This window comes from Thalia democratica, unplaced genomic scaffold (genome assembly GCF_965202585.1).
Source record: "Thalia democratica unplaced genomic scaffold, ktThaDemo2.hap1.1 HAP1_SCAFFOLD_1225, whole genome shotgun sequence".
NCBI lineage: Eukaryota > Metazoa > Chordata > Thaliacea > Salpida > Salpidae > Thalia > Thalia democratica.
The window spans coordinates 4,120-15,330 of record NW_028140124.1 but is presented as its reverse complement, the minus strand read 5'-3'; the positions used below and the strand labels follow the sequence as shown (position 1 = coordinate 15,330).

At 30.5% G+C, this 11,211-nt stretch overlaps 1 protein-coding gene across 1 annotated transcript; it reads right to left on the bottom strand.

The window, feature by feature from the left end:
- Window positions 1-2,230: 2,230 nt before the first annotated feature.
- Window positions 2,231-10,966, bottom strand: LOC145848072 (EH domain-binding protein 1-like). The gene is made up of 4 exons (XM_082953811.1): window positions 10,850-10,966; window positions 9,955-10,028; window positions 3,032-3,146; window positions 2,231-2,637 (listed from the first exon to the last, which is right to left on the bottom strand). The coding sequence occupies exons 1-4, from the start codon at window positions 10,942-10,944 to the stop codon at window positions 2,547-2,549; spliced, it is 375 nt and encodes a 124-aa protein (XP_082809937.1). The 5' UTR covers window positions 10,945-10,966; the 3' UTR covers window positions 2,231-2,546.
- Window positions 10,967-11,211: the final 245 nt, after the last annotated feature.

Genomic DNA, 11,211 nt, shown 5'->3' with positions numbered 1-11,211 from the left:
TTTGTTTGAGTTATTATTCATGATAAATGCTTTTTAACAGAGCTGTAAGATAGTTGAAAAACAGCATAAGGATAGTTATTGTTAGATAAAACAAGCAAAAAAAGTTTTGGACACAGTTTTTAGTAAAATTGCAAGATTTAAAACATAAAATTTATAAAGTGCTGTTATCAAAATAACTTTGAAGAAACTAAAATCATGACTAATAGACTAGTCTTTTTTTGTATTTTTATCAATTTAAAAGATAAAAAAGATTTAACTGTGCAAAACAGTGCATATTTCATGGTCATTATAAATAAGATATATCAGTCCCGATACGATATAGTTTTTTGTGTTTTGAAAACAAAACTGGTTTCAGAATTTAAACACAAAACTCTGTGTGCACACAAACACAACTTTTATTTAAAGCCTTTAATTTTACACTGTTTACGGTGTGTTTTACCGAAAATTAAAAATATATATACATAATTCAATTAATAAATTGGGCAAAACAGAGCAGGTTGCAGAACAAAAGGCCTGGCTGTCAAATAAAGTACAAATATAGCGCAATTATCACGAAATTTCAGTTGTATCTGTCAATCACCTTGTAATTATGTCTCTTGTTAGGAAAAACTCACTGCGAATTCTCCTCTGAAAACATTGTAGTTACATTTCCACAACAAACAGTTGAAACTTTAAAAGTTGCTGTTTAGTTTTTGTTCCGAGTAATTATTTTATTTAAAACTAAAGGGCTTGTTTACAATGTACAATTATGTACGTTTTAATTTCTCATTGTGTTAATTTAAAATCACACAAATCAAACTTTACATTTAAAATATTTCTAGTCCACTAAACTTTAAAACTACTCACAACCTTACATAAAAATTTAACAATCAAACCTAGGGGTGGGCAACGTTTCAGGTCAGCAGGCCATTTGTGGAAAAGCTTAATCCTTTGTGGGCAGGAGAATTTTAATTTAATTTACAAACACCGCTCAACTATCCACAGGGTTGTCACTCGTTTTTTATAAAAATTTTCCAGGTTTTCTAAATTTCTTCCAGGTTTTTTAAAGTAAACATTTTTGGGTCTACTTTTAGTTTTAAGTTAATTTCTATAAAAGAAACTGTGTTAAATTGTACAAAAACATTTAAAAGATGCTGTAAAGTTACTTTAAATGTGTTTTTTAATAAAACATTTTTTAATGATTACAAAGAAATCTTATTTATATGATAGATTTTTTGTGTCAAATTGAAATTTTAGTACTGAAAATGTTAAAATTATTAAAAATTCCAGGTCTTTTGACCAAAATTCCAGGTTATTTTTGCCTAAATTGTCGAATTCCAGGTTTTTCAAGGTTTCCAGGTAAAGTGGCAACCCTGTATCCAGCTCATTTCAAAAAAAAATATTAACTCTAAGTGACTAATTTTACTATGTTTTGAATTTTTCAAATCTTATAATAAATATTAGTATAAGTTGAAAAAAATTGTTTTTCTGGTCAGGTTAAAATGTTTACTAGCCTTAGTTTTACAATTTGTCGGCACACTCCTAGTCTATATCATAACCTAATCATTTTCTGGATGTGTTTCTCCCGTGTGAATTTTTCTTAATTTAGAAAAGTTACTCAACTATTTAATTAATTCTATTTGACTCTATTTTTACTATATTTTAAATCTCTCGTAAACTGTAACTACGTTTTTTCTTTGCTCTTTATTTCAAATTTCATAGTAACTAGTGTAGGTTTAAAAGTTTGGTCTATCGGGACGGATTTATATGTTCGCGGGCTGTATATTGCCCACTCGTAATCTAACTGAATATAATATTTATTTACTACTAGAAAAAACAAATCTTAACATTATTTTGAATAACTTTAAATAACCTTTTAAACAAACCTAATGTTAATCTCATTTTACAAAAAAAGTATAAAATAATTTTTTAATAATTTTAATTAAAAGAAGCAGACCAGTTTTTTTTTGCTTCAATTTTATTTTCATATATGACTTTTATCCATGATAAATGCAAACGATTATTAAAAGTATAGAAATAGAACAAAATCATTTTTAAATAGGAAGTACTTAAATATTTTAAAATTTAATTTGCTCAAAAATAAAATTTTCTAAAAGTCACCGGGCATAGTTTTATTTAAAAAGAAATTAGTGAACAATTACTATTAAGTTCAATAAAACGGACAGATACGAAAAATAGAACTTTACAAAAACTCACATAAAAATACAAGGTCTAAAAACAAGAAAAGTGTATAAAAAATTGCACGGTAAGGCTTATTATAAAAATAAAATAAAATTGAAAATAGAAAAGCAGTCATACGTCGTGGAAACTTCGTAGCTTGTGAACGGAGTACATAAACTTTATTTAAGTTATTTAACAAAAACTTAAATAAAAATTTACTGCTCTTTTTTTCTCTACAACTAAATAAAACTCAAAAATTAAGAACATGTTTATGTACTAAAAATGGATAAAATATTAAAAGTTTATAACTATGTGGGCAAGTATTTCTGGCTTTTGAATTGAAAGCAGCTGATTGGCTCGTTGGCTGATCACGTGGTGTGACGTCACTACATGATGACGCAGTTCTCCTTTCCCGCCTCCATGTCCATTATGTCCTGGTTGATCATTCCCTGGATGTGTTCCTCCAACTCTGCAGCTCTGTTGATATTGATAAAATTAATGAAATAAACAGCACACTTTACAATTTCAGTGTATGCCCAAAACTTTAATGCTTTTAACAAACTGGCTTTTTCTAAATTTGCACTTAGTCTTGAAACGGATGTTAGTTATAAAAATATTTTGCTATACGAATTATGTTGAAAAGAAATATGTCATATGTGAACTACACAATTAGCCTGGATTGGTCAACATTTCCGAAGAATAATTAAATTACTGCAATTTATAGCCTTTAAAAATATCAAAAGAAAAAACTGAATCTAAAACAAGTACAGAAAAAATTTCAATTGAATATCAAGTTAAATGATCCGAATAATCTAACCAAAATTATTTTTTAAATTAAAAGCGCAATTAAATCGATATTATAGAAACTGACTCTTCCTCCTTCTCGTCGATGCGGTGTATTATTTCGTTCTTCTCGTTGACGAGCGCGATCTTCTTCATGATGAGCTCCTCCTCCTTCTGCTTCATCGCGTCACTTTTCATGTGCTCTGTGTATATTGAGGTACGATAGTAAAAAGTATTTGAAAAAATTTTTGACGAAATGATGTAAAAAAACGGAAAACAATTACCATTTGTTACATGTTTTTGCTGTTCTAAGTCAATTTCATTATTGCAGCAAGATAATTAAATGGTATTAAAATTGATCCCACAAGTGATACTGTTATTAAAAAAAACTTATAATACATAAACAAAAGATTTAATCAACAAAATCATATATAATGTAACTTTTTCGACCTACTTTACTCACTTGAAAAAATAAAAAAACAAAAATTTAAAAAATATATAGTCACTAAGCAATCTAAACAAAATTACAAGCGGTTCCATAGTGTGTATGTTATGAAACAACATTTTATATTTTTAATGACTTCACGGAATTGACGCTAATCATAAACTGAAATAACACCCAATAAATCTAAAGAAGTTTTAATGTAAGTGTCAAAATATAAATGACGCAAATAAACAGTACCAGTACCTATAAAATGAAGTATCATTTAATTAAACTGTTTGTTTTCCTGTGGCTTTGAAGTATAAACTCAATTAATATAATTAATTTGCATAAAAGTTCCAGTTTTTTTGTTCTATATTAAAGTTTGTAGACCTTTAATATTATAAAAAACACACTCTATGGCAAAATGTTACTTTTTAAACATCAATTAAAACCACACCTCAAGATATATAACCTTTTAGCAAATATTCTAACAAATTTCTAACTCCTTACTTTTGTCGAACTATAATAAAGATATGACTAAACACACTAAAAATCAACCTTTAAAAACTTATTGGAATACCAAGACACTTTTAGTCGTAATTTTAAGCACGATAAAATTTAAACCTGTACAAAATTAAGACATTTTTTAATTAACCATAACAACTTTAAAGTACTAAAACCCTCTATCGTTCAAAGAAAGCCGCGTGCAAACCAAATCTTTCTGAAATTCAAAGCAAAACACAAAGTTCCGGTGTAATTACAAAATATGAATTAATTGCAAATCAACAAACTGCAGGTGCTTACGGTGACCACCCTGTGTTGCGACTAGCAGCTGTTTAATCGATTACTTATAATTGACCTTGATCGTCAATATCAACCCCACTAATCAAATGTGCTTCCGTGTCTAGTCACTTGTTGCAAAAGTCGCGCATTTTTGATGCAATTTGTTTTGTGATAAAAACTGAAATACTGAGTTGCATTTGTATAGTTCAGACATTGCAGTTTATTTTTTAATCAGAGCAAAGGTGTCATATCGGTTGTTGTGAATGAAAAAAATTGAAGAAAGTAAATGTAAGCTACTATAGGTATAAGCTTATAAACAATTTAAGTTTTTTTTTGTAAAAGAATATTTTTATACAAGAAATAATAATCTTGTTTTAAAGCAATAAAATCAAAACTTTCAAAACTGCTAATAATTATTAAAAACTTTAAAAGTATTGATTTATACTAAAAAACTAATTTATAAATTTAAGAATTTATTGAACAATTTTTTTATTAATTATGTTTTAACATCAAATATAACTAGTTACGGACTTTTAGAAATGTTTATTTTACGGCCAAAAGTTAATTTTCTGTCTAACAACCATTGCAAAGTTTTAGTTGATTTTACTTCAACCTAACCAATACATTATGCAATCTATCTATTTAATGCAGCAGTAGAATCTGAACATTTATGATTGAACAGGCAAAAATGCCCATTTATTCAACTAAAACACACAATGTAAAATGAAATAAAAGATTGTGAATCGAAATAGCAGGTGTATGGTTGAGGCCACCCAATGCAAATTGCGATATTATTGTGATTTATTAATACATTGTCACGTAATACAGGTGCCTGCACTATCAACAACTGAGATTCACACATAAATATTCATAAAAGAGCAAAATGCATTGTTTAATTTGTTTCGCAGCCAAAAACTTGAAATAACTGAGTTGGAAACTTGTACATTTCTGTTTAAATTTTAAATTTGCTATCAAGTGGGCAAATAAGATTTATTTGCGTCAAAAATGCATTAAAAACTGAACATCCACATATATTATGTTTTCGCACAACATTGTTATCTTATTCTGGTACATCTATAACCAAAACAAAACTCAAAATGACATAAAAGTTATTAAATTGCACTTATCTGATCACAAATGTTTTGTCAGAGTGTTTTTTAATTTAATTTGCACAACTTAATACACCATGTTTCGTTATCTTTGCACAACGACGCTTTTAAACGTCAACAAACTTATTAAAACGCGGTTATCTGATCAAAAATGTTTTGTTAGCGCAGGTAAGTAACATTTTGTTTAATTAATTCTTGAACTTTGCTAACACTTTAGTATTTTCACTCTCACAGAGAGTTTAATTAACTTTTGAATGGTAATATTTACGCCGTCAAAAGTGTCATGTAAGCAGTGGTAATAAGTGTTACCGATTGTTTTTTCTGAAAACAAAAAAAAGTTTGCGAAATAACATCGGTAGCAAGCACGCTTTAATTATTTATTTTATTGTTTTAGCAGATTAAAACAACTTTTTCAGCGGGCGTATTTGTTGTGACTACCGGCAAATATAAGTTAAGCAAATTAATTAAGCTTCGTGTTTATTTGAAAACACGTTTTTGAATAAACCAACGAAACTGACCGGTTATTTTTAGACTTTTTTTGCTAACTTTGAATAAAAAGTAGCGGTCTGCATTAAATTTACAATTAAAACGACAGGCCGCTGCAAAATAACAATTAAGTTGATTGAAATTAACATTAATATCGTCTGCGCGAGCGCGACCGGAAACCTATGAAAACGAAAAAAAAAAAAAAAAACTGCAAATAAAAATTTCAAAGTCGCCAAACCTTCAACTATTTTTGGCCGAACAAAAAGCGAGGCAGCGAAATAAATCGGGGTTTCCGATTGAAACTGCCTTCGAACACGGAAGGAACCCCACACGCAAGCTGCGCAGGTGGCTGCAGTTTGTTTTCAATTCATAACATCTGTCGCACTTGTTAGATTGTGCAGGTCGCCACAACAAAGCGATCAAAAAAAGCTTTAACGGCAACTGAATTTTTGCGCACAAAAACTACTACTGTGTGCAGTTTTTCTCGAGCGGCTGAAAGGTCTGATCACCAATCAAAGATGACGTTTCATCGCGTCGGCGCTTCAATCATCGAGAAACAATACATATTCACAACACATGGAGAGACATGATGTAATTTAATTAACTTGACATTCCAGCGTCTCAAATTGCCACCGCAACGAAAACCCAACTTGAATTTCCAACCAAATACATCTCGAATCTCCAGTTCAGACTTGCAGGCGTCTGACAGTGGAAATTTCTCAATCGTTTTGAATGGCGAACTTGAATCGGGTGAAGTGCAGTTTCAATGGAGGCAGCAGCACAAGTAGGCAAGAGTGACCACTCAAAAAAAACTGCAACTTTTCGCATCGAACACTTTCTCAAAGCTGCAACAGCACAGAGATGTTTTCACTTGAAAGACAAGTGCTTTGGAAGCGAGCGATTTTCCACCGAATTGTTCTCAATTCGGATTGACATTTAAACAATCTTCAAGTGAAATTTTGTTTGTTACTTTCAACAGAAACCATCTCAATGATTCGACTTGTCGAGCTGTCATGACAAATTTGTAATTATTGGATGATCCGAGCCGCTCCGTCAAACATTGTGACGCAACAGCGGTCGATTGTGACGTAAACAACAAATTATTGGATGAGAAGTTGAACAATTGACTTTAGCGTAACTCGCAAATGGTGTGTATGTGTTTAAGAGGTTTGTTGGAAATAACAAATCATCAGTGTTAAATTACCTCGAGTAAAAAAAAAATGAAAATAAATCATTTAGTGATATTAAGTTTTTTTTTATGTTGTCTGATTTAGCTTTAAAGCGGTAAATTTGCATGCGAAATGAAAAAATTCCGTGCAAAGTTGAAACGTTACAAAGTTTTGAAGGAAATTTGAAAGAGATTAGTCACGCGCTTAATCTGCTAATTACAAATTTTGTTTACCGTTTGATTAATCGCACGACCCAAATAAAAAGTTCAAATGACCCAACACCTTTTGTTTTTCCTTTCCTTGAAATTTTTGAATTTTTTCCTGAGCAGAGTGGGTTCAGAAATTGGTCGAAACACAATGCGAGAACAAAGCATTTAACAGATAAAAATCTTAAACTGAAAATCTAGGTGAATTTGTTGTTAAAATGTTTCCCAAAACACTTTTGTCTTAAGAAATTGCGAAAAACCAAGGCATACTTTAGTATATGTTCATAAATATTCCGTTAAAACTTAAAGTAAAAGTTGACAGCTTGACTACTATGTTTGAACAAAATTTACTATTTTATATTAAAGTACAACCGAAAAAAAAACAATCATCTAAAAAATTTGTTTAAACTTTACAACTCATTGAGGCAAACTTAAGCGCGAGTATATTCTCACACCGAATCTACCTTTCCATGAGGATTTACTTCAACAAACAACAAGTGAGTAGGAAAAATAACCTGAAAATCTGTCGAGAAACCAAAGTGGAAAACACTGAAACTTTCACACACACATGTGATGGGAATTTTCAAAGAAGAGTCCCACGGTGTTGCAGCGGATTATCCTCGGTTTTGTTTTGAGAACATCTCCACTGATCCCGCTAAGCTCCTCTAAACATAACTCGCTAATTGCCGGTCCAATCCAAACAAGACTCTCAGTAAGTGGCTTCAGAACAGTTACTTTTCACTCGCAATGTTAACAGTTTTAATCAAGATATTCATGTTTGACTTTTTGTATTATTATTTTTAAAGACAGATCAGAAAAGTAAACATTCAAGGTACTGAACTGTGCCTTTAAAGCACTGAACTAAGTTTTCTTACTAAGCTACGAGGAAATTGCTAAAAAAATACAAGCACAAAGAAAAATTAATACTATACTTCCTTATTATTTAACAGACATCGTATTTTACATCATAATTACAGTTGAAAATTCTTAAGTAATAAAGATGACAATGTGAAATTAAACTAAAAAATTTAATAAATATTTTGTACACATCCTAAGCACGCTAATTTATGTTTCAAAAACACGAACATTTTAACTTTGTTGCCAAAAAGCCTGTACTTCGCAGGGGGTTATTGTGTGTAAAAATATTGACACTTTTCCAAGGCAGTCTTTCGAAGATATGTACAAAACAAAGGATTAATTGCTCGTTTGAGGCCGGAATTACAAACTAAAAAGTGTGTTGCCTGAGCTTAGTAAACTATGGTTTCTGTAATTCCATCAAATCCATTGTGTTTTGAATGGTAATGCTGATGATTTGACATAAAGATTAAACAGTGAATTTCGTGTTTTACAACGATTATCATTCTAATAATAGACTCACAAAAGACGCTTGTGCCATTTAGTGTAGAGTTTATTGAAGTACAAAAAGGTTTGGTTTTTAATTGCGACTAAATTTAAAACTCAGTAAAGCCTAAACAGTCTAAAAACCAAGCTTGACAAAAAACTAATATTTTTCAAGATTTTCAAAGGTTTATTAAAAATGACGCGTTGTGTTTCTTGCGTGTAAAAATGACGTGTTGTGTAAACAAACTCAATTAACACGAGTTTTTCGATTACTATTGATTTTATATAAATTTCTACGTAGAGTCAAGTAAGCATGTAACAATGCATAGCACGAAGTAACGCAATAAAACTTTTCAGATTTCTATCAAGTGGATAATACAAAAGTCAAATTTAGTATTTAGCCAACAGCTTGTGCCTGTCTCCAAAACTTTGCTTTCAAAAGCCGTTATTGTTGGCAGCTTTTTTATTTATCAAAGCAATAAAAGATCTGAGGAATTAAGCTGGGTAAAACGATTAACTTTCTCTTGATAACTAGCAGAAGACAACAATTACATCTTTTTTCTTGTAAGCGACAGCTGCCAGCAAATATTTTGCCACTTAATTGATTTAGTGGATTAGGGGATTTGTGAACTTTTTGATCAGCTGTATCTGAACTTTAGCATCTGGATTTTTTGTCAGCAACAAAGACATGATTTATCAAATTTTGAGATCAAAGAAAAACATTTTATTCTTAACAAAGGCCACTCTCATTCCGTTTACAGAAAACCTGTGAAAAAAAAACTGAACAGCGTTTTGAAAAGGCCCGCCTTTTCATAATTTTTCAAGGGGGCTAGCGTATCAAATCGGGTCTGAAAGTATGGCGACGGTGTGTTGCAGATGCTATTGATAAGCGGTGTTTAGTCAACACGACTGTAACACCTGCCGCGCTGTAACAAGTCGTGTTTCATCTCGAGAAAATTTCCTTTGAAACAAAACAACAAAAGTCACTTCTAAACCCGCACAAAAACAAATTTCTCTGGGATGAATTTTTTTGGTGATTTTTTTTTTTTTGAAAACAAAAGCGTGACCGTTTTAAATTAAAATAACCATCAGCAGCAGTTTTGCAAAGTTTCAACATTCGACAGGGTCAAGGCGGGCTGCGCGGGCGGCGAAATGAAGAAGCTGATTTTAATTGATTTGCAGCAGATAAACAGATGTAGATGGCAGCGATACGAGCTAGTACCAAACGCAAGAGAACAATCGACTGCTAATTACACAAGAGTTTTGTACGTGTTGTTATAATACACACAAGTCGTGACAAAAACAGAACAGAAGATTTATTGATGTTTATTAAACATGGCTGAATTTATCGAGCTGTATTTTTCTCAGTTTTTTCTAAATGGTTTATAGTTGATTTTTTTTTTCAACTTTTCATAGCTTGAAATCTTAGGTACTGAAGAAATTATTTGTAGAAATACGAAATATATCTAACTTATAATTGAAACTAATCAAACCTTCGATGTTGGCGAATTTGTTGACTTTTCTTTCTATTTCTTCTATTTCATTGATAACTCGCTGTTCATCGTGGCTGTAAATTTGGTTGTCATTTAATATAAAGAATATACAAAGAAATAAAATTGTTTTGTTTAATTTGTTTCCGTGTAATAAGGCAAAAACTGGCTTTTATTTAACTCATAACAATACACTTATTTACAGTGTTAAAAAGTAAAATAGTAAAAGCCTAATAGTCTAGTATACATTTTAATCAGTAAATAACACAGCTTTCAGAAGTGGTCACAAAATTTGCATCGTTGAAAATTTACAAAACCATAAATTCAAACTTTCGGAAACTTCTATTAATTACATCCCATTAAAACTTTGAATAACTGTATACACTACATATTTCCACCACACCGTAAAGCTTTTAAAAACCAATTAAGAATTAAGTTACTTCAGGGAAAATTTACTTTCATGCGGGTTTAGTTTTGAATATTCTAAGATTAAAATCCCTACAAACAGCTTTTTAAGATAAATGAAAGTTCAGTTTTTAGCACTTACAGTAATGATTGATTATCAATTTATTGTATAAGGTTGGCAATGTGGTTTAAATACATTTGTTTTGAATTTTAATATACAAAATTTAGAACAATAATTTGAAGTTTTTGTAATCTTGAGCTTCCTCCATTTTATAATTTCAACTTTGTCATTAAAAACATTGTAACGAACTTAAATCATTAAGAGATCAAATGAAAGAAGTCTTCATTGTTGATTTAAAAAAAACTTATCAAACATATCTGGTTTAAACAACAACAAACAAACTCTTATATAAATCAACACCATGCATTTGTTCACATAAAATTCCCTATTACAACACATAAAACAACCAATAAATTTCAAATGGTAACTGACGCCAAGCAAAGCTGATCCTGCTGTATGACCAGCCTGTTTTTCTTGTTGACTATCTGGATCCACTCCCTCGCCAGATCTTCCTCGCGCTGCTTCATCGCCTGATTGTTCCGTCCGAACACTGTTTATGAAATATAAGGTATTAAAATGTATTTTTTGAAGTTCATGTTGGTATAGGTTGGTTCGGTGAAACAATTTTTTTATAAGTTTATCAACATGTAATATTTTTATGTTTTATAAATAAATGTAAGAAAAGTTTGATGAAAAAAAAATGGTTAAAATTCTAATTTTCTTAAAACAAAACGAATGTTATATGTTTAGTACTTATAACTCTTTACTAATAAGTTCTTAGATTTTTTTGAGGA